General features: G+C 40.5%; 1 protein-coding gene across 6 annotated transcripts in view; it reads left to right on the forward strand.

Moving 5' to 3' along the window:
* Positions 1 to 24,300, forward strand: part of TTBK2 (tau tubulin kinase 2) — a 171,699-nt gene that overhangs the window by 40,310 nt on the left and 107,089 nt on the right. For all 6 annotated transcript variants that reach the window (XM_025215335.1, XM_025215333.1, XM_025215334.1 and 3 more), the window contains 2 exons: positions 350 to 490; positions 4,224 to 4,328. In XM_025215335.1, the coding sequence (XP_025071120.1) occupies positions 350 to 490; positions 4,224 to 4,328 (246 nt within the window). The remainder of the gene's footprint in view (positions 1 to 349; positions 491 to 4,223; positions 4,329 to 24,300) is intronic.

The following is a 24,300-nucleotide window of genomic DNA, read 5'->3' on the forward strand; positions in this document are numbered from 1 at the left end:
GCTTTCTGAACTAGTTGACACCCCTCTGAAAACTTTAATTGAAGTTGGAAGATATTTTAAAACACACTCAACTACTAATGGAATGACATCATTCAAATTGTTTGGAAACAAAGAACTATATTTTCAAAACACACTAAATTTAAGGTATTGAAGACTTTGAACAATATATTTAGAACAATTTTCAGATGTGGTGTCCATGAACAGGATAGGGTTGACTGAGGGAGATTTTATTGGACGTGAGTTGTACTGCAACTTTCAGTTGAGGAAAGAATAAGTGAAAGATTCATAAACATTATGTGTAAATGTTGGTTTTGGGACCAATCCTGAAAATACTCTTTTTATTTATCAGGGCCGGAACTTGGCAGATCTGCGTCGAAGTCAGTCTCGAGGAACCTTTACCGTCAGTACCACTTTGCGACTGGGACGACAAATTTTGGAGTCCATTGAGAGCATTCACTCAGTGGGATTCTTGCACAGGGACATTAAACCAGTGAGTTCCTCCTTAAAACAGTCAGCATTGAATTTGCTTGGTCTTGGCTGGCGGCCTTAAAAGAGTGGGCAGTCTATTAGATGGTAATACGAAAAAGTGAGAAGGGGAAGAGAATTGGAGGCTAATCTGTCAAACTGGCAGTGCAGAATTTATTTAATTAGTGTTAGATTGCAGTTCCTGTAAATGGCCGTCCTCTTCACAGTAGTTCTCAGTTAGTGTCACAGCTGAGAGATGGAAATGTTATGTAGCAATACCTCCTGCCACCGAATAAAATTTGATTAGTGAGCATTTGGATTATGAATGCAAGCATTTGATGTAAGAAAACAAAAGGACTAGAATTTAACCATTGGAAATATGAGTTTTAATAGTAATAGTATATTCTTAATTCATTTTAATTTAAGTTGAGATATGGAATCTATTTCATGTATGAATAACAAAGAGATACAAATAATCTCTATGCAGGGAAGAAAGAATTTGGTATGCTGGGTTATTTTAAGCTTGAGCTTTGCATAGAACTCTCTAGAAGTAGCTTGTGGTTGTTTAGGCGAAGGGTAGATTCAGAATTGTACTTGGAAAAAACAACATGTGCTACATAATTTTGAGAAAATGACTCTTCTGTTATTGATCATATTTGTTTGAAAGTTGTATCCCCCTTAAGCTTTCAATTTCCAAAAGTACAAATGAAGTTGAAACGGTAGGAGATTTAAGATAAATGATGCAGTTTAACAAAGGACTAACTTCTAATGATCTCATAGCCTTTATAATAAAGGATCTGTCTGAATACACTTTTTAAAGTAGTATTTTAAGCACTTAAGTAGTATCCAAGCCACAGAAACAAAGAGCTACACTACCACCGTTGCCTCCTAAGCTAGCAAGAATGAAAATATATAGATCTTTGCTAAAATAAGGTAATTTTTTATGTCAGCTTCTGCTATGGAGCTTAAATCATCATCAGCTTGATTGGTCAACACTTTCCAAATAAGCCTCCTGGAATATTATTTTGTCTTCTCTTTTCTCATTGTAATCCCTGGGGTTTAAAAAAAATTCTCATGGTCCACACTCATAGTTTGGGAATGTATGGTGTCACTTCCACTGAGAACTTCTGTTTCAAACAAACTTAGTTGTTTCTGTTAGTACTTGTTCTGCAAAGAAGGAAATATTTATAAAGATATCTCAGCCTTTCTAGGTTGATCCTGGCCTGTGCTTCTTTATACTGTGGGCTCCTATACATGTGCAGGGAGGCTGCTCTGACATGCTGTAATTACAGCACATTGGACCAGACTCTATTAATTGAGTCTGCTGGAGCATGGTAATTGCTGTGCCCCAGTATCATGTGTATCAGCGTCCTTGCACTGAAAAATGGTGGAGGGGCACTTTGAACTAAAGCTCGTTTGACAAGCTTTAGTTCAAAACACCCTGTTGCCATTTTTCAGCACGAGGACACTGATATACATGATGCTCTGGGCGCTTTAATTAGCATAGCTCTTGGAACTGTGGTAATTAAACACCCCTCCACCTCCTGGAGCACATCTGTAAATGCCCTATGCGATTCTTTCTGTTTACAAGTATTTTTAAATACAAATATTTTAATTGTTCACCTTGAAAAGTATTTTCTGAAATGTTGAATAGAGAGAATCTTTCTAAAGTGAATTTTGGAATTCTGTTAATTTTTCTCCTAAGTGAGAGTATCTTCAACTACCTGTCTAGTTTTGATCTGGACATTGATCTTCACAGGGCTTAAATTTCCTGATGAGTCATTTTTTTTAACTGTTCATTTTTGATAAGTAAAGTAAATCCTAATGAGAGAATTTGAGCTCTCTAGTACTTTAGACAATCCTCTTTTTTTTCCTACTCAGAAGAGGACTTGCAGCCAATTAACAGCCTTGCATCTGACAAAGAATTAGAGGGGTAGACCTAATCATTTTAAACTGTAAAAAAAACCTGTGGCTTTACTTGGCAGCAGTTCATCCTGTGATTTAAAAAGCTTCCCTTTGCAAGTATTTAATTCTTCCCTATATTCTTGGATCAGGGGTTGGAGTGACAACAGGTAATGATACATTTGAAATTACTTTGATGAGGATGCTTTATTCTTTGTAGCTTTTTACAATAGTAGCACATTTCCAAGTTTTGATGATAATTTTAAGATTGTGTAGCATTTGCCAGTGAATTGTGACAACTCAAGCAATTAATTTATAAGAGTAAGTCAGTACTGCTTAACACCTTTCTTATAGCTATCTCAGGTACAGGTAAGTAGTCCACCTTTGTCACTGTTGTTGGTATTTGTTTTGGAAAAGGGCTTTTCATACTTGCAAAAATTCAGTCTTGTTTGAAAGACCTCAGCTGCTTTGCTCGTAGATGGAGGATACCCTGCCCAGACTTGAAAGCACCATGCTTACTGCTAATTTTAATCCAAATCTAGCATATGTGGTACTAAGATCATTAGCACCAGAAATCAACAATAGCTTTTTCACATAGTAGTACCAAATTTCCAATTTGCTTAGTCTTCTCAGAAGTATAGTTTTTTTTTTTCTTGCTTCATCTCCTTGATTTTTCTCCTGTTTTTTTACTATCAATAATTTTTAAGGTGGGTTGTGCAAGTGTAGCAGAAATTTTAAAGCACCAGGGCTTGCCAGCCTGTGTTGACTTGTTGACGGTAGGCATTTTAGGGGGAAAAAGTTATCAAAGAGAAAACTTAAGAATGGGCACCTGTGGAGACAAATGATGAAGAAAATGAATTGCAGTTTAAATTTTTGGAATGTATTGCCTCTACACATCCAGTCTTTCTCTCCATGCCAACTTGCCTGTGAAGTTATTCCCAGTGCAGACATCTCTTTCTCCCCATTCTCCCCACCCCTCCAGAAGACCCAGTGCAGCCCACAGATCCAGGCAGCACAGCAGACAGTTTCTTCAGTAAAGACATTCATTTGTGCCAAGGCCATCCAGCCAGCCAAAGGTTCTCTATCCCCTCCAAATGGGTTAAGCAGTCCCTCTGCCCCAGGTTAGCCCACAAAGGCTTGAGCACCCCCAAAGATACTCAACTGTTCCCTTTCCAGTCTCTTCACCCCTGCCAAAGCTTCTGCCTTTCTCAGTCCTCCAGACTTTTCTGGCTAGGAGCTGACAGGCTGCTCTCCCATTGTCATGCATATCTCCTGTGGACACCTCCTGGGTGTCTGGCGCCTCACCTTTGTCGATATGTCAACTAAGCCATGCAAGACTGTGTTGATGCTAAAAGGTCATCTGGTCTCTTCTCGCAAGTAGACAGCCCTGGCACTTAATTCTTCATTCTCTATATGCAGATTAAAGAAGTAAATGGATTCACACAATATTATGAAAATATGAATGCAGTTAATACAGAAATATCACAATAAAGTCTATAGTTTGTAATAACTGTATTGTTGGAAGAGATGTTAGGCAAGCTTTAGCCTTCATCATAGCTGCATCATCACTCCAACCCTATGTATACCATCTCACTTTTACTACAAAATAAGAATGTACATGTGGGGAATTTACCATGGAGCAGCTAATGCTCTGTAAATTCGCACCCTCGTTGACATTGCGGTAGTTTGATCATTTGCCCATAACTTAGTGCTCCTTTTTACTCTTGAGCATATGACCATACTCAAAGTGAATGGGGCTTGAGTTAAAAAGAAAATACAGAAGGAAGGACAGGATAATGAAAAATGCCTTTCATTTGTGTGTGTGTTAACACGTATACTTTTTGTTTATTTTCTAGTCGAACTTCGCCATGGGGCGTTTCCCAAGCACCTGTAGGAAGTGTTACATGTTGGATTTTGGCTTGGCACGACAATTTACAAATTCATGTGGGGATGTCAGACCAGTAAGAATTTTTTTTCCACATTTACTGTAAATTATTAATAATTTCCTGTGAAAATATACACAAATATTTCTGGAAAGGTCCCTGTGTAAGATTGAATGGATTAAAGATCTACATCCAGTTCTTTCGTTCTGGAGCAGAGATGTTATATGACTTCATAGAAAAGAAAGATCAAATGACCTCAGAGTCATAAACAAGGGTGGGTTCTAACTTTGACCTAAGACGCAGACTTATATGACTGTGGGCAGCGCTTAAATGCTTTATGCATTGATCAGTCTCTGATCTAGTTTTCTATCTGGAAAAGCAGGACCTCAGTGAATACTAGATGTTATGCTACAGCGGAATGTTTCTTGGCAGATAAATTGTGGTCGGGTAAACATGTTTACCAATATAAGTGATCGGAAACGGGTCTATACTCATACCAGAACAGAAGTTCAGCACACACAAACTGGTTTAAAAATGGCAGAATTCAGTCTAATATTTGTGTCCCCACCCGCCCAAAGGGCGAATGTGTGTTCTGTTTGCTACTTATCTAAACTGCGCTTCTTGCAGAAAACCATGTAGCTTGAATTGATTCTGCCTCAAGCTTTTAGAATGTCTGTACCTAGCCTATAGGAGGAGGAGGATGGGAGACATTTGAACATTAAATTGAAAACCTACTGTTGTCTAGAAAAGAAAGAATCAGGCAGAATGATAGCATGAAATAAAATATAGGTAAGTGTAGCTGTTGTATTGCTGAAAAGAACTACTATTGTTTTAAAATGAGGGGAGAATTAACATATCATTTAGTCAGAGAAGATCTTTAAAACAAGTGACTGAATGAGCAGATCACATTAGGTAGAGTAGAGCCTCTGTAATTTGCTGATATTTGGGAGATGCATTGTGAATTCCTGAAATTTGTGAAGGGACAAGTAAGTGAAGACAAGCATCATAAAATATAGTCCAGTGGATCCCAATCTGTGATATAGGTACCACCAGTGGTACGCAGACAACCTGTCAGTGGTATGCGTTAACAGAGTTATTATAATTACTTCATATGACAAAAATTTGCTGGTGGTACTTAAGGTTGAACTGAAAAAATTTCTGTTGGAACGTAAGGTTGTATCATTTTACATTGGTGGTGCGCAATCTGTCAGAGTTTGGGAACTGCTGATATAATGTTTGTTGTAACTAGTTTTTAGTGTAAAAGTTTATAGTAGTACTTAATATTGTACTTTTTAATAGTGTCTAGTACACACTTGGCACATCTATATGAGGTGCTAACTGTGCAGGAGCCTAATTCTACTGTGCATTAGCATGCAGGGCAAAAACCATGCTAATATGCTAATGCGTAGTAGTATTGGGCTACTGCGCAGTTAACATTGGTAAAAAGCCAGTTACTGCACATTGATTTAGTACTTGATTATGCAAGTACTAAATTTAATGCACAATAGTTACGGCGCAGTAATGAATATGTAGTGAATGTAATGGAACCTGATTATTAGGAGCCATCTCTGGAGTGTTTTTAGTTCCACTGTGGCTGAGGGGTAGGACAAAATCACAGTTTTTGTGTGCATAGACTTGTGAATTAACTAAATAAATTAGTGAGGTTCTGCTATACTCTGTACCTTCAGCAATAATGCTGGCATTTTAATGAAAATAAAGGGTAGGGTAGAGCAATAGAGTGGCTGCTGCTCTTGGAAAGATAAGCTAAGCCTTTTGAAGTAGTGTATTTTTATTAAATAATTACAAACCCTTGTCTTTTTTTCTATGTCTGGATATTTAGGATGTCTGAATTATTATTTTGTAAGGAAAAATTTAAGTTTTTTTTTAAGTTCAATACTACAGGTCCACCAGTGATGGTATTTTCAGAAAAATTAACAGGAATATTAGATTTTGCATTGTGCAGTCTACTTGCTTTTGTTTTTCATTGCAGTGCCCTCCAGTGTAACTGAAATAATTTTCTATTTGGTATAGTGTATTTTCAGGCTTTTTGACAGATAATACACATACTATAATAATAATAATATTGTATATAAACAAGGAATATGCACACTTCTTTCATTTGCACTGATCAGTATGACTTATTTTAAGTACTAAGCCGTTATGATTATGAAGAATCATATTTATATTTGTATCCAACAATATGATTATGAATAAAATTAAATTGTATTTTCTTTAAGGAAAATATTCTGCGTGATCATAGAGCAGCTATGCTCTATTATAATCATTCTTATTCTAATCTTCTTTAGATTTACTCTCAGGTTCACTAAACACAGACTACTACTAAGGAGATTGCACCTGGTTTGCTTTTAATTTCTCCTTCCTCTTGCAACATATTGTAATGGTGTTTTTCAAATTCCTGGGTATCTACTATGCATCTATGTTTCAGATATTTTTATCTTTGGTAAGCTACTCCCAGCTGTTTTTGTTAGAATCACAAGCTGTCAGTGGTATTTTGATGCGTCTTTGTAGTGCTGGCATGATCTACAAATAGAGAATATGTTTCTTGTTTTAAGTTTGCTATAAAAATGCTTTTGGAATTCTAGTATTTTTCATTCTTACAACATGTCTGATTCAGTAAAATTGAGACTTGATCAAGAAGCACTCAATGCCACCTATTTGACATCTGTGAAGTATTTGAAATTTTGTCTTGGAATTTGATATTTCAAATGGAAAGGAGGCAGCATAGATTAATTTAAATTGCTTAATGTACTGCTGATTTGTGTCTATAAGTTAGTACTCATGGCACTGCTCTATAAGTCTATGGTGTGATAAACTTCTAACGTGGTGCATAGTTGGACATTACAGTCATTTCAGAGATACTTTCTTAAATTGCCATAAAACAATACTAGCCTTTGCTATACATTTAGACCAGAGATTCTCAACCGGGGTACCTTAAAAAGATCCTTTCAAGGGTGTTGCATGGTGCTGCACAATGTTAGCACTGTTAGATGTACAAATATGATTCATAAGACAAACCCAGATATTTCAAATAAGAATTCATAGTATTAAGAACATTCTGACCTGCTGTGGTATTTGAGTTCTTTGCAACAGAAGACTTGCTCTGTTTTTCTGTAGTCAGAAAACAAGTGAAAGCCAAAGCTGGTGTTTTCTGAAGGCTCCCTTGAAGCTATCCAAGGGAACCTTGAGTCTAAAAAATTGAGAATCACTGGTTTAGATGGTCTCATCCTCAAACGGAACATTTCTAGCTAATGAGCCTCTAGGGCAACAAAAGTTGTTTTTGAAATTCATGGGGACGCTGTTTTAGTCTTAACTAGTAGTTCAGCATGGGCCATGAGACTTCAGTTTTTTTGAGGCTCACTGTTAATAGACATACAAACTGTGGATTATAGACTGAATGTCTTTGAGTGTGTGCTCAATTTAAGGCCCCTGCCACATGTTACACTTAAGATGTGATTAATCAATTAGTCATGTTTTAAGTTGTAAGCTGGCCACACATTAAAGCAACGAATGGCATCATAAAACAAGGAATAAGTCACACAGTTATTCCACAAAAAATGTGGAATAACTTTGTAGTTGGTTCCTATCATGCTATTAATTGAATGCATGGCCAGGTGTACCCCTATGGCTGGGAGCCCACCAGTTGATGGGGCTCCCAGTTGTGGGGGAACACCATGTGCTCCCACAAGTAAGAGCCTTGTCAGCTGATGCAGTTGCCCAGGATCATGATTCTGTCATGTACACATGGCATGGCAGTAAGTGCCATTGTGTGGATTGTGCATCAGATCCTATTGTGCTTTTACCTGCATATCTGGCAGGGATCTAAAGAACAGTTATCTGCAAATAACAGATCCCTTATCAGTAATTGCACCAGTAGCTTCCAGCAGGCTTGTAGGTGCTGCAAATGGAATAGTATGCCATTGATCTGAAGCTAGTTCTATGTTCCTTCACCAGCTGGACAAAAAGTGAAATAGGGTTGGTTCCAGGTCAGAACTTAGCTTTGTGTTTTTTCAAATGATTCTTCCAGCTCCCATACTTGGGAACATCATTTTATTATAAAAAGGTCCTTCCATATACACAAGTCTCTGTGGACACCAAATTCATGCAACAATGTCTTATGAGCCTAATGGTTCACCGAGTTGATATTTTTGGTCAAGTCCACATATACATCTTGGTTCTGTTCTCTGCATTTTACCTTGTAGTTGCTGAATTGAAAATGTTGTATCATTAGTACTTCTTCCTTAAGAAAACCATAGTGTGATGCCCAAGATTAATGTACTCAATATCATTCTTGCAAGAATTCTCCCAGCAGCAGAGTACAGCGATACCATGATGACTGTCTTAGCAGTTTGCCAAGACTCAAAATGGGAGCATCTTTGAAATCTGGTGGCTCTGGGTCCTTTCACAAAGGTGGCAAAAATGATATAAGTTGTTATTGGTGATCCCTCATGGTCAAGAATGATCGCTCCTGTGGGTCAAGTAAAGGGTTGTAAATGAGTCCATTGATGGCTAAAGAGGCCAATCCTGGAGCTGCAGACTCTCTGGAAAACTCCATAAGTGGTGGTCAAAGAGAAGGTCAGACCACAGATTTCTGAATCTTGTTTTCTTTCCTTCCATTTCTGTAATTTTTTTGTCTCTAGGACAAGAACATTTTCCTCAAAGTAAGATGTACCTTCTCTCTCAAGGCATTGCCATGTAGCCCTGTCCCAGGCTAGTTTTTCCCAACTTGTGGTGTCGGTGCCCACACTTATTGTTCACCTTGAGTGTGTTTTTGAAGCATTTCCTCTGGCCCCCCACACGTCTTTTGTCCTTGGCTGAGTTGGGTGTATAGCAGTTGTTTTGAAAGACATGCATCAGGCATGCACACAGAGTGCCATGTCCACTGCAGCTGATATTAAATAATCAATGCTTCCATACTGATGGTGTTAGCATCAGCAAGGACACTGGCATTTATGCAATGATCCTCCCACTTCATGCCAGGGACCTCCTGAGGTAGCGCTGATGATGGTGTTCAAAACTTTTTAGGTGGTCCTGATAAGTCACCCAAGCTTCACAGCTGTAGAGAAGAGTTGGGATTACCACAGCCTTATATAGTAGGAGCTTTGTTCAAGTTCCGATGTTGTGATAGTTGAACACACGATGATGCAGTCTTCCAAAGGCAGAGCTGGCACATAGGATCCTATACTGGATCGCCTCGCTGTTATTGGCCTTCTTTGAGAGATGGCTGCCAAGGTATGCAAAGTATTCAACGTTCTCCAGTTCCTGTCCGTCAGTGAGGATCCCGGTCAGAGGAGTTGATTGACCTGGAGCAGGGTGGTGAAGCACCTTTGTTTTTCTGATGTTAAGGGTCAGTCCCAGACACTGGTATGATTGAGAGAAGCAGTTAAAGGCTGTGTATAGGTCCTCTTCCTTATGTGCAATGACAGCACAATCATTGGCATACTGAAGTTCCATGATCAAGGTTGATGTCATTTTGGTTTTCACATGGAGGCGGGAAAGATTGAAAAGGTTCCCATCCATCCTGTACTTGATGCCTGTGCCATGTGGCAGATGGTCATGGATGAGCTTCTCGATGACTGCAAGAAAGATGGAAAACAGAATTGGTGTGATCATGCAGCCCTGCTTGACACCAGGTTGAATGGCAAAGTGCTCTGTAGTGGAGCCACTACAGAGGATGGATTTGGTCATCTGGTCATGAAAGAGGCTTAGGATGGTGATAAATTTCCCTGGGCAGCCAAACTTCAATAAGATCTTCCGTAGATCCTCATAGTTAACAGAATCAATGGTGTTTGCCAAATCAATAAAGACCATATGTAGCTTCTGATGGTGTTCTCAGCACTTTTCCTGGATCTGCCTCTCCATAGACTGCTGCCTTGATGGGGTGGAGAGGCTTGCATGTATTGATGACTCTAAGAGCAATGCTTTTGGGAGTCTTGTACTCCTGGTAGTCACCCATGGCAGTAAGATCAAAGGGGAGGTATCAGACAAAGAGCAGTTCAACACAACATAACATAAAGACCTCAGTGGTAGAGCAGGCACATGAAAAAGGCATACTTCTCAACAGCTGTGAAGGCAGATGAAGGCTACAGTGGAAGAGTAACTCCAGTAGTCTTGGATTTCCTTGCCACTGGACGCAGGTTTCTCCTCCACTAAGATCCATGCAGTTGCTGATGTGTAATAGCCTCCTCACATAAAACAAGTAAGACGTAGGCTTCTCCCTCTGGACCCAACATCCAATTGCCAGTACCCATAACCTCTGTGAAGTCCTGCAGTGATGGATGAGTGATGACTGGAGGCAGACCAAGTGATTGCTGGGAGTCCCTAGTCATGGATCCACACACAAGTGGTGATCATGTGTTGGTCACTTCAGCCTTGGAATGGGACAGGAGGGTGATTCACCAGCTGAGCAGTCCTTTTAAGGGTATGCCCTCTGCTCACCCTGCACAGGGAGGGGGCTAGAAAAGGTGCCCCAAATGTAAGCTGTCCCACATCATCTTAGCTGACTAGATAGCCACTTCCAGGGGGATCACTCAAATTGTGGTCAAAACACAAAATTGTCCTTTGCATCCTGGAGCGTACAGGCCCTACTAGATGACCGGAACAGTGACAGACCTGAACATAGAACAGCTATTGTTGCCTGAGAACTCTCATGATGCAACATCAGTATTGCTGTTCTCAGCAAGACCAGATGTGCAGACGAAGGCCACCTGAGGGGGAGGGTGTGTGTGGCTATATGTTCTTCTGGAAAGGGGAATGTATGGCTATGCTATAAATTGTACAGTCATCTGCTGCCTACTCTGTTGGAAAATTTTGGCTTCAGAAGTATTTGGGCAGGGTGCCTTACTTAGTAACATCTGTTTGATGGCCCTTTTGATCTCTTCTGGTAATGGAACTGCAGCCAAGGTTTTCTATGGTTGGGCACCAGGGCATGGCAGGAAGAACCTTGTTTGACATCCTGGGAATATTGTAGTGCCTACTGAGCAAGGATTTAATTCTTGCTAGTAAGCAGTCTGCCCTTATGAGCTGAATGATCTACTGCTTATTTACTAGATAATAGACTTTTTGCTCCTGATTTGGGTCAGACAGCTGCAGTAGGATGCTAAATGACATTTAATTAAATGTGCAGAATAAATAACATTTATTTTTATTAAATAAAACAGACATAAATATTTTGGACACACAAACGTCTATTATCAAACCCTGTTTCAAATTTGCAACTAAATGATTTTTTGAATACCAGGATTAACTATTAGTAAGATAATTTAAATGATCATTTTCTATTGGTTTTCAAACATTTTCAGATATGCGTTGGTGAAAGTGACTTGCAACTTAAATTCCTTCTTAAGTCTTTTGAACATGAAATGGTCCCTTATGTGACTTAAGGTTTTCTTTCACACTTCTAAAACTAGTAAATCTCATCCTATCCTGCCTTGTTTTTATTTTTGCTGCATTTTCATTAGTTGTGGATTCAGCTTATTTTATATTTAAGTGTTTAAAGATAATATGTTTAATCCTCACTATTCCTTGTATTAATACAAGAAAATGTAATCCTCAGTATTTCTTGCAGTTTACTTTTAATGCTAAAATCTTAATTAAAATGTAAATAAAATTTAAAAAATATGATTTAAATAAAAATCAAATTTGTTTTGGAAGATTTTTCTGCTTAATTTGTTTCCCCCTTCTCTTTATTTAGTTAAAAATCCTAAGCATCCATTTTTGCAGCTATGTTTGCTTCCCTCTTCCAAATCAAGTGTTTGGAATTGATTCCCTCCTTCCATACTATTAATTTAATCACAGGGTTTTAATGGGGGTGTATAAACTCCCTACGTGCAAATTTTACAGCCTCCTCCAATATATTTGTGTTTATTGCAGGCTGTATTTTTTCCTGGATACTATTCTCTTCTATATTCTTGAGCTGGTTGCAGAATTAAGTTAAAAGAAGCTGCAGCTTCTGTGATAAATTAAATTACTTTCTGTAGTAAGCAGATGTAATTACAGGAAAATTACTTCCAGGATATTTTAGAAACCTTCCTTAGATAGAAAACCTGAATCCTCTGTTTAGTATCAATTGTTTTGGTGTGACTTGACCATAAGGTAATGCTGTAGTTTTTTCTACCTTTTTGACGATTTAGTTTCTTGATTCTTGGTAGCTTCAGAAAATGATGTTCTCATTTTAAATGTGTATACAACATTGATTTGCATTAAGAACTCATAGTTAAATACTTTATATCATGGCTTACAATGAGATAAAACAAGGCCAAAGGTTAATGTCACTATTTTTCCCCTTCCATTTTCTACTATAGGTAATGAGCATGGGGTGAGCAACAGTGAATGCAGTTAGCTTGTTTTGAGTCTGACTTGTAAGGTAGAAGGTGGATATATTTGTCAAGAAAATTATATTATTTCACAATCATATTATCCAGGGCTTGTTGTTTACTTCATTAATTTTGAGAAGGAAAATGGCAGAATAAATGGATGATTCAGCTTATCACCAGTTTAAAAAGAAATCTTGGTCTGTTTCTTAGTAGGAGATTTTATGCAGGACTCTTACAATTCTACAAGCATACTATCAAATCTTAATTTCTTAACTTTAGAACTCGTTTGTTATTGCTTTTGCCAGTATGAAGAAACAGTACTACAGTGCACAAATTTAAAATACAGGAGCTTCTTTCAACAAAGTAATTTTCTGAAAACAGCAAGAGAAGTAGCAGTAGAACATTTCTGTAGCTTGACATTTAGAGGGCTTGCTGTGGTGTTCATTATGGTCACCGGGTGTCATAGGTAGATAATAGATAATCTATTTACAGGACTGTTGTGCAAGCCTTTTTTCACCCCATTTAGTTGGTTTCCTTCCCTGGTGGGATTTGCTATTAGAAAGCACAATATTTCACCTTTGGATTAGGATATCCCAAATGACCTCCATTCATTTTACAGCAGGCAGGAGCTGAAATGAATGATTTTGCAGGCTCCAAAAATGAGACTCCAAGGAGGATTTTTTTGGTGAATAAGGAGCATGATATTTGATAGTTATCTAAAACTGCTACTGTTGTAGGAATTAACTCCTTCTCCTCTACCACATTTTCTTTCCCTTCAAATCTCTAGATCAGTGATTCTCAACTAGGGTGCCTTGAGATCTTTTTGTGGGTTCCATAGGCATTGTGAGCACTTTTAAGCAATAAGCATGCAAACAGGATTCACCAGGTAAATCCAGAAATTTCAAATAGGAATCCATAGTGTTAAAGGCATTCTGACTTGTGGTCTTTCAGACTTCTTTGGAACAGAAGACTCGCCCTTATTTTTCCGTAGTCAAAAAAAAAAAAGTGAAAATCAAGAGCTTGCATTTTCTGAGGGGTGCCTTGAGTCTAACAAAATTGAGAACAGCTGTTCTGTATTTTAGGACAGCGCAAAACAATTCTACAGCATCATCACAACAATTCCTCAGATGAGGAACTGATGCAGAATAAACTGCTGCTTATCAGACTACAGGACCAGTGAATTAATTGTATATTTATTTGTTCTCCTGGGTAAATGAGTTGTCCTTACTCACTGATTTAGAAGCCCAGACTCTTTGGATTCATTCATGTCATGTCAGACTAAAAGTACAAAGTGTTATGTGACACTGAAATGGCTGTGGAGCTCCCCAGTACCTACAAATGGGACTATATTCCACAAACTCAGAACTTGCCATTTGTTTAAATATCCAGTATCAAATTTCTGAATGAACCTCAAAATTTGCCACTGCACTTCACTTCTCCCTGTTCTGCCTCTTTCTGTGAATGACAGCTACAGTGTAGGAAAATAATTTCAGATAGCTTATTTATGCCTCTAGCTCTGTCTCTCCAGATCTCATTTTTTCTTCTGATATCCAATTATTTCTCATAAAAAATAAAGTGAAATCTTCCCTAACCTTCCTCCAGTTTTTTATAACTCTTGCTATTCTTTTCATTACCAAACATACAAAAGCTTCCTTTAAGTTGGAGTCTGGGGGCTGAAAATTTAATACTCACATGCTGCCAGTTAGATAGGCTTATGATAGAACATCAAAGCACTGTTATATATTATAAAGGTAAATATGTGCAAAAAATTTTGTTTCTAAAGTTTGCTTTAGTTGAAGGTCTAATATAATTTATTTTTAAATCATAAAAAGTATCCTTTTCTTTGTGGTATTTATATCTGCAATAAATTAATGTATTTCTACAATTATGCAATAAACTGTTATTGCATATTTTGAGTTTCTCACTTGCTCTCTGCCCTCTCATCTCTCTTTGAGAGAACAGTTTCACCAGCTATACCTTTGAGCAACTTCAGATCGGCTTTTATGTAGTTGGGATAGAGATTGATTCAGGAATTCAATAGGGTGAACCCAGCATTCATTCTGTTGTCCTCCATGGAGCAGGGTGGCGGGGGGCGAGGCTAGCTGTGCTGGCCTCAGTCCCCTCTGTCCCTGCTGTCATGGCGGCTGTCCCCTGCCATCTACATTCCAAATGCTTTTGGAGCACTCTGACTGGCTGCTGAGACAGCCAATCAGAGTGCGAATAAAGCATTACAGGCAGACTATGGCTTTTATATTATGAACTAGCCAATTGCCCCTCAAGAATGACAGGGAGTAGGGGAGGAAGGGGGCTGGGATGGAGTGCTGCCACCTAACACCCCATGCTGCCACTGTTCTGCCTCTTGCAGGAAGCGGGGTGCGGGAGCCCTGCCCCTGTCCAGGCTTTGGCATGGCTTTGGAATCATAGCAGTGCTCCCTGTCGGGCAGTCACTGTGTAAGGACGTATACCCCGACGTCCTGCTGACATTCACTGGCCCCTCAGGGTGGCTGCGCCCCTACTTGAGCTGGGTGAGATCTGGTGCCCTTTCTTTTCCCGCCTGCCACAACTTTGATATAGGAGATTCATAAAAGGCAGGTGTGGTGACTGCCCATCTCACACCCAGATCAATCGTGAGGGCTGCCCAGTGCCCGAAGCCCGAACCTGGAAACAATGGAAGGACCAGCCGGAGCCAACTTTCCAATTCCACCTTTTTTTAATTTTTTAATTTTTATATATTTTTAAAGTCTTTTGACCTTTGCCCTCCTCTTCTCCTGGGCGTCTTCAAGGTCTGGTGCCCTGTTGCCTGGGGCCATTACCCCAGGATCTTCAGTGGTCCACCTTCCTGCCTTGGTCGCTTCCCCGGGACTTGAAAACCAAACCGCAGAGGGCTTAATTACTGGCAAGCGCCGCTTGAGCAGCTGGGGATTGCCTCCAGAGCGATCAGCTGGGGACAGAGCATGGTCTTTGCTGCTCGGGGTTTCTGCCTGCTCCCATCTCAGCTGCGGAGCCTCTTCAGGGACCCACTTCCCTTCTGTTCCTGAGCATATGCCTGGCCTTGGTCAGAACTCTTTGACTGGCCAAGAGACGTCCATGAGAGAGAGCATAAAAAAAAAAAAAGGTACGGAGAAAAGAAAGCACCGCAGCGAGAGGTTTGGGCAGATCCCTCACCTCTTCCATTCCCCAGGGTCTTTCCTGGATCCCCTTCTGGCGCCTGGCCTCTGCCACCCTTCTCTTCACTCCTGCAGTGAAGGTGCCACTGCCTCCTCCGAGTCGAACCAATGGCTTACCCATGCTTCTGGCTCCTTGGTTTCTCGGCTCTGCTCCTTCAGCGTCCCTCCCCTCTCAGGTCCGTCCCTGGCCTCCAGATATAGCCCGTGCTGCGGATTGGCTCCAATTCGCTTCACCTGGCATGGAGGTAAAGCCGGGCTGGTGCAGATCAGGAGATCTCGTTGTAGCATAGATGTCATAGCGTGAAGTGATTCATGTCCCTGGCCGGACATGCCCTCTATGAGTGCCCTCTGGGCTCTCACACTCCCTCATGCTTGGATCACTCTGTTTGTCTGTTTCTGTCGGCCAACCAGAGTGCGAATAAAGTGTTATTGACAGACAGACAGGCAGACTTAGGCTTTTATAATATTAGAATGAAAGTTATTGTGTCATATCTACAGCTGGACAAATAGATGATCTTCTAATTTGCTGGCAGTTTTGAAATATACAAATAATTGATTCAGATTAGTTTGAAACCCATTTTTTTTTAGGAATCTTCAGTGAATCAGAATTTTTTGTTTCATGTTGAATATAAAATTTTGGACTGGATTTTTTTACAGGATGGCAAGGACATTTGACATAAAGGTCTGGGGACTGATTCACAAGAGGTTTAGGTACCATGCACAAAGCAAAGGTAAAAGTTGTGATGTTATACCTTGTATACTTCAGTGCTATATATAGCATGTTTATAGCATGTTCTGGAATGGGTTTCTGTCTCTTCTATTGAAGCTGTTCCACTTTTGTATTAAAAATATTTATTGGTCCTGATGGAGAGAATGAGAGTGACTCTCTAGATTCATGTTTGGGACAGTCAGATTCCAGTCGGTGCTCCAAATAATATTTTTAGAAATTGAAACAGCTTCATCAGAAGAGCTAATTAAACACCCCTACTATACCATAAAGCCTGCTGTGTAGGGCATTACTTTCCCAGGTACCTGGAGAGATGATAAACTTGAGTCTCACATTCCAGGTGAATGTGTTAACCACTGAACCATAGGGTATAAGGGTGGTGGCAATGACGACTCCTCCTCCTCAATCTGAGAATGGCCTTTAAGTGCCCTTTTGAATTTAGCCTGAACAACCAAAATGCTTCATTTTTGAAAATGCTGACATAAACTATTGCAACTTTTTTTTGCAGGGGTGGGGGGTTCTATTTTGTTTTTGTTTTAGATTATACTGTTTCCTAACTTTGGCCTAGATTTTTGACGTTTTCTTTGTTTTTAAAATTAATTCTTCAGCAAATCTTTATTTAGTGAAAAAAATTTTCTTCCAACTGTAGTCACAACCAGTTCTTAATGATTGAAAGTGAAGGTATCTAGTAAGAAGTACTTATAGTTGAGTCGGTAATTAAATGAACCTTGTTTGTATTGAAGATTAAAAGCCATGATTTTTTCTTGTTCTGAGGACAGCATTAGGAAAGAGAATTATGGTTGTTTATTTGACTGTAACTGGGCACGTCTACAAGTGCATTAATGTGCTTTTGTTAATTCGCATTAAATCTAGTACCCCCATTGTGAGATACTAGGAAAATGTGCAGCAGCCTGTCTTAATGCACATTAACTTAACAGTACGGTTTTAAAGTAATGCTTAATGCGCATTAGCCTATTTTCATGTGCATTAACTAAATAGCACAGTTTTTTAGTGATGCTTTAATGCACATGAAAATAGGCTAATGCACATTAAAACACATGTGTAGAGACGGCACTGAGACTTTCAAGACTTCTTAGTGTTTGAAAACTTTTTATTTAAAGATAATTGTCATTTTGAATTGCTAGACTACCTCAAGGGCTTATTTAAATAAATCTCTTACTGTATACTCCAAATAGGTTGGTGGTACTTGAGTCTGTTATATTTCAGCCTGAGAATTTTATTAAACCATCACAGGTTGGCAGAGCTGGAACACACATTTTCTTGAACAAGTAGAAAACGTAGCATGATTTTTGGGGGAAGGGGGTGATACTAAGTTTCAGCATTGAGAGGAATCACAAAAATGTCTCAATTAGAAATCTGTTTAAATCCAGAAGAAATATTAACTATCTAACAATGGTCCTATGGTCAGCCCTTTTAGTAGGTAAAACATATTCTTGACACTTGGTATAACAGAGATTAGGAGAATCCACTAATAACAAAATTCTGAGCTCTGAAACTTGTTAAAACTTTGAATATCTGCCACCAAGTGCTGTAAAAGCTGATATCTTACAAAAACACTCAAGAGAAGACCATTATGAACATAAATGTTTAGACCTGTTTAATCACCAGGGAAGCAATTATACATGTGTTCACTTATGAAACAGAATAAATGCCTTTTTCAGTGCTTTCAGGGGATTTAAGATTTGAAGCAAATGGGCTTTTATCATCAGTTCTTTGTATTTGGGCAATTGTAGATAACTGATGTGGAAATACATTAAGAAAAGTGAATGCTAGAAATGCATGTACAAAGTACTGCACGGCTTCAGAAAAAAAAAGCATTAAAAGCATAGAGTTTTAGTTACCTTTTAATAGCTTGTAGAGGCCTTTGTAATTCGGTTAAGTATACAGACACAAAATTATAAAATCACAAAATGTCCGTGCATTCTTTTATTATTCTGTTCTGACTTCACTTTCCTAAGATCCAGAAACTAATTTTAATTTTTTTTCAAAATAATCTAAGAATAAAAACATCTTTTATTACTCAGCAACAAAATATAACATAAGAGCGTTCTCTCTTTATTTCTTGTAGTTTTCTATTTTTCAGTGTAGTCAGGCATGATCTATCCTATCCCCTGAAAAGAGAGTATTGGGTATGCATGGCAGAAAAAAACTGACAGTATTTAGAGTAGGGGCAGGCAATTATTTTGGGTGGAGGGCCACTTAACGAGTTACGATGAGCTGCTGAGGGCTATGTAGCCCTACCCCTTGAAAGTTGTCCCACCCTCTTTTCACCATCTTGGGTTCAGAAGTCCCATCCCTAACCCCTGACCTTTGCCACTGAAAGGCCCTCCCCTTGTCCCCGAGAAATACTCCTGGGGGGGGGGGGGGGGGGATGGATTTCCCATCTTAGAACCAGAAAAAAAATAAATCATACACTAGAAGTCGAACACTTACTATAACGTATTTTAATTTTATTACAAAAAGTATTTTTGTCATGATTTGTGTTTGCATACTGTATATAGTGGTATTTATTGCATAATAAAAATAATTCTTAGTTTTGTGTATTGTGGGGGTGGTATGTGTGGGTGGGTGTGGGGTGTAGGTGTGGAATGTATGATAGGTGTGTGTGGTAGGATTTGGATGTGAGAGAGGGGGTTTGCGGGGGGTGTGTGGCTGGGGGGCATAGGGTATGCTGGGGCATTGCATATATGGGGGGTTGTGGGAGCAAGGTGGGTGTGAGGGAGGGTGGGGGGTGTGGGAACCCCCCTATAGTACAACAGAAGTAGGCGGGATGCTCAGGGCAGCTGGCTTCAGCGGGTGGAGCTTTTCTCCAGTGCTGTGCAACCCTGTCGGGGAAAGCAGCCGGCTTCAGCATGTGGGGCTTCCCTCCCGTGTTGCTATGCAAGTTCAGGGGCTGTGCATGAGTAGCAGGGAGCGCCAGCAATACAGAGGCCCAGGGGAGGCTGTGCCCTTCGCTGTGATATGCAGTGCTGGACAGAGCTGCGCCTCACCGAGCCTGAGCACCCAGCCTGCTGCTGCCACTGCCTACTGGGGCTGCATGCCATGGGGGGAAGGTGAGGGGATCCCCAAATGCCGCCCACCCTCCCTCACGCCCACACCCTGCTCACCTGAGCTGTATGCTGCGTTGCTGCCCCCTGTCCCCCTGGGCACAGGCTCTGAGTTGCCACCATCCGCAGCTCTGTGCTCCTGCCCAGCTGCAGCCCCGCCCCTGCTCATTTCCTACCTGCTGCCAGGATTCAGCAGCCGGCTGCCAGGATGCAGCAGGAGACTGGGGATGTGGAGCAGGTCCCTGGGGGCTGCAGCAGCGGCAGCAGCAGCCCCGTGCAGAAGCTACATGCTGCCTGGGAGCCAGGCAATAGGGTATGTTTGGGTGGGGGAGTGTACACGTGAGCACCTCGCTCCCATCCTCATGGGCGGAAGGACTGGGTGGGGCACAATTTGTTGGTGGGTGCTGTGGACTGGATGAAAGTGTTTGATGGGCTGGATCCGGTCCACGGGCTGTATTTTGCTCACTCCTGATTTAGAGAGAGAGAGAGAAAGTGAATAAGTTCACACACTTACTTGATGCTTTTGACTAGAAATCTCTAACCTTTACTTAATGTTTTGACCTCACAAATAGATGAAGTGACAAAGGGCAGACCTACCAGTCATCACTCTCTATCCAAAAAGTAATACATTTGTTCTCCTTTATAAAAATTCCCTTATACTATGAGTGGAGTACTTTTATACTAGGCATAGGCTATTGTGGATGGAGTTGCAAATTGTGTACTTACCTGGGAAGGAAGAGGTCATAGTTTAAGTTGCTGGAAAAATCATGGTTGCTTTTCTTAAGTGTTTCAACCAAGGGGTAAAGAAGTAGGTAGAGGTGGAGAACAATGGCAAAGATACCATGTTTTAAAAAAAGAAGGGAAGAAAGAGATGGACCATAGTGAAGCTTTTTTACTTCCTAAAGAAGGGTTAGATCCAGGGACAAATTGGAGATTTGTATACTTTAAGCAGAGGGGACTTGTTCCAGGAAGACTTTTGAATTGCTAGGTTTTTCAGTTGCTCCTACTGAAGCAGTTGCTTTGAATACTAATAGTGCAGTTATAATATTTCTTCTGTTTGTGGAATCTTTATCTCGTTGAAGCAAAGAATGTAAAAATAAGTGGTTTATAACAGAAAAATGTTCTCAAAACTTTATTAAAGGCTAAGAGCTTCGTTCTTGCAGAGGGTGATGTTTTACTTGTTCCACCAGCAGGTCATTAAATTTATATGCAGTAGCTAATGCATACACTTATAAAATAATAGTCTGCATAGGTGGAGTTTTTCAAGAATAACTACTGTATCTTAAATCAGATTATAGTGTAGACATGCCCTTAGCGTGCTCAGAAAGGCTGAAAAATAAGAATAAGTTTTGTTGTCTTAAAATGCAGAAAGGGGTGGGTTGTATCTTTTGATAGCCATTAATACAATCTGTTCCTTGAATTACATGGAGTAAAGTAAAGCTTAGATTTTTAGAGATAAGAATAAGCACTAAGTTACTAAAATGACAAGAACACATTTGTTATGAATACAGTGCTATCTGACAGCAGACTGTGAGAAAGATGGTGCTAAACAGTATGCTCTGATGCCTCAAGGAATTGTTCCAGCTGATAGTACTCCAGATTAAACACACGACAAATAATTGGTTAAAAGATGTTAACTGGCCTGAAAAGCTGTTCTTCAAAACATAAACAAAAATGTTGAGAGCCAATTGCTTTATGATACAGTTCTATGTCACTTTGTGCTTAGTTGTAGACTTTCCATCTTGGTGACATCTCATCAGGTAGCATCTCATTGCTGCCATTTACTTCTGTACACTTTTGTCAGTAATTTTTACTTGACATCCAGTACTGCATAACACAATTGTTGATCCTCTGCTATATTCTGAGAACCAAGAAAGCTTCAAAGAACCAGTTCCATCAAAATTAAATACAAATATAAACGTAGATACATTTTTAATAGCAAATTGAATAATGAAATACAGAAATAATATAAATGACTAAACAATACAGATAAGATATCTCAATCAACTGATTAAACATTTATAGTGTGTACATTTTATCTAAATGCATAGCAATCTTATTGATATTTGAGAGCAAATTAATCTGAACATTTCTAATTCCTAAAGTCTTAAAAAGCATCTAACCAGGTGGCCAGCCTGTTGAGGAAGAGGACCTTTCATCTAGGTTTCAAATTAAGTTTTAATAGTTCTATCTTACATCATCTGTAGATAGACTATTTAGTAAGAACTGAAGTTCAGGGCTGAAGAGCAAAGATTCCAAGACTAACCCAGATTTTTATACTCTGTGGCTTGGCTAAAATATCAAAAAGCTTACTAAATAAGATAAAAATATTAAAAAAACTTTCCAAATAGGGGTCACTCTAATTAATATTCATATGCCTATTTTTATTCCCCATGCAAGTGCCTGGTATATCATCAAACCACTAAATGTACTCAAGGTGACCTTGTAACATTTACCCTAGTTTTTTCCAATTAATCTTTCTTAAGTTCTCTAAAATGGCTCATACCTAGGGACCTACCAAAATCAGGATTACATGATTTTTGCAGAAATCATGATTTTGGTCAGGCTAAAACTAAATAAAATTACTGGCAAGCGCATGGGAAGCCCTGCAGTTCTGGAGCATGGGGGAAGGGAGGAGGTGGGAGGGTGGGCAGCAGGGGAGGGCAGGGAGGGCAGGGAGGATGGAGGGCAGTGCAAGGCTGTTTACAGCAGCCTGCTGCAAGCAGCCCTGCCCTGCCCTGCCCTCCTCTCCTTCCTGCCCTCCCATTCCCCCCCACCCCACCTTCCCTCTGGGCTCCAAGACTGCAGGGCTGCCTATGTGCTTCTCTGCTTGTCGGTAAGTTTTGTTTGTTTGTTTGTTTTGCAGCAAGCCCGTCAAAAGCGTGGAGCTCACTGCTTGGAGGTGGCCTGAAATTGTGGTTTAATTACCCTGATTAAACCTGGGGAAACCAATAATCCATGCTTAATAACTCATAGATTAATGGCTTCCCTGGGCAATCAGGGTAATTAAGCCATGATTTTGGGACATGTGGCAGTCTGAAAGGAGGGTCAGGACTGTCGGGGCCCCATGGTCAATCAGAGGCATGGGGGCGCTCTGCCACGCTTAGCCCACAAAAATGATAGCCAGCCCCAGGATCTGCCTGCGAAATTGGCCGGCCATGTCCCCCGAGTTCAGTAGATCCCTTCTCTTACCTTGTGTTGTCCTCTGGCCTGATCATTTCCTTTGCCTCTTCTTCTCTTACCTACATTTTAGAAAAGCAAATGTAAGCAAATGCTATACCATATTACCATGAAGTAACAACTTAAAGCCTACTATAGTCTACATGATGGTGATGTGTGGTACATATCTGATTAAATAAAATCTGTATCTGTGGCCCATGTCAGACATTATTTCCATCAATCGACAGGTAATACTGGGACGCTCAAGGACCTGGATAAACACTATATTCACCCTATATGTAACATATACCACACATTCAAGATAAAGCACAATGCAGATGAGCTGTTGAATTATTCTTCATTTTACAGGTAATATCTTTGTGGCTGGTTGACCAGTTTTTAGCTTGTTATTCGGTGATAGATTGGTTGCAAGTGTGTCATGTTATAATTTATTGTTCCATTAACACATTAATTTCCCTTCACTTGTAACTTCTGGTTTTTCCTTTTAGATTTTCTCATCTTCCTTGCTTCCCTTGTCCATTTCACCGCAATTAATATCATTCATGTCACTCAGATATTGGGATATCCTCCTGCTCAATGCAAATAATTATGATGTCATAGGGATAACGGAGACCTGGTGGGACTCCACCCATGACTGGACCACAGGTATAGATGGCTATACCCTGTACAGGAGGGATCGTGTAGAGAAAAGGGGCGGGGGTGTAGCTCTCTATGTTAAGGAAAGCTACACGTCCCTGCAAGCTGATATTGGCGACCAGGGTGGACGACTGGAGACCCTCTGGGTTAAAATCCGTGGGGAACACACCACAGGGGACACAATGGTGGGAGTCTACTACAGACCTCCCACCCAAAGTCCTGAGCTTGACCAGGAGTTTGCCCGGGAACTGGCTGAGGCAGCATGCTCCAGGACGATGGTTGTCATGGGTGACTTCAATTACCCGGACATCTCGTGGAAGGATCGCTCAGCAAAATCTGAGCGGTCGCAAAGCTTCCTCTCGTGCGTGGATGACCTCTACCTGACTCAAGAAGTCTATGGGCCAACGAGAGGCAAAGCGCTGCTCGACCTGGTACTGGCTACTGGGGATGACATAGTCGGCAACCTAGTGATCAATGGGAAGCTGGGTGACAGCGACCACGAGCTGATCACCTTCACCATCCGCCGAAAAGCTGGCAAGTCGGTCAGCAACGCGCAAGTCCTTGACTTCAGGAAAGCCGACTTTGACAAGCTCAGGAGGCTTGTCAGTGAGGCCCTAAGGGACCATGACCACGGGGAGAGGGGAGTTCAAGAAGAGTGGTTGCTCCTCAAGGGAGCGATCCTCAATGCACAAACTAAGTCTATTCCATCTCGGAGGAAAGGCAGCAAGAGGGCACAGCAGCCCCCCTGGCTCTCCAGGGACCTAGCAGACCTCCTGAGGCTAAAAAGAAAGGCCTACAAAGGATGGAGGATGGGAGTCACCTCCAAGGAGGATTATTCTGCACTGGTCCGGTCCTGTAGGGAGCAGACCAGGAAAGCCAAGGCTGCAACTGAACTCCAACTAGCTTCGAGCATCAAGGACAATAAAAAGTCCTTTTTCA

This window comes from Alligator sinensis, unplaced genomic scaffold, assembly GCF_000455745.1.
Source record: "Alligator sinensis unplaced genomic scaffold, ASM45574v1 scaffold1581_1, whole genome shotgun sequence".
Lineage (NCBI taxonomy): Eukaryota > Metazoa > Chordata > Crocodylia > Alligatoridae > Alligator > Alligator sinensis.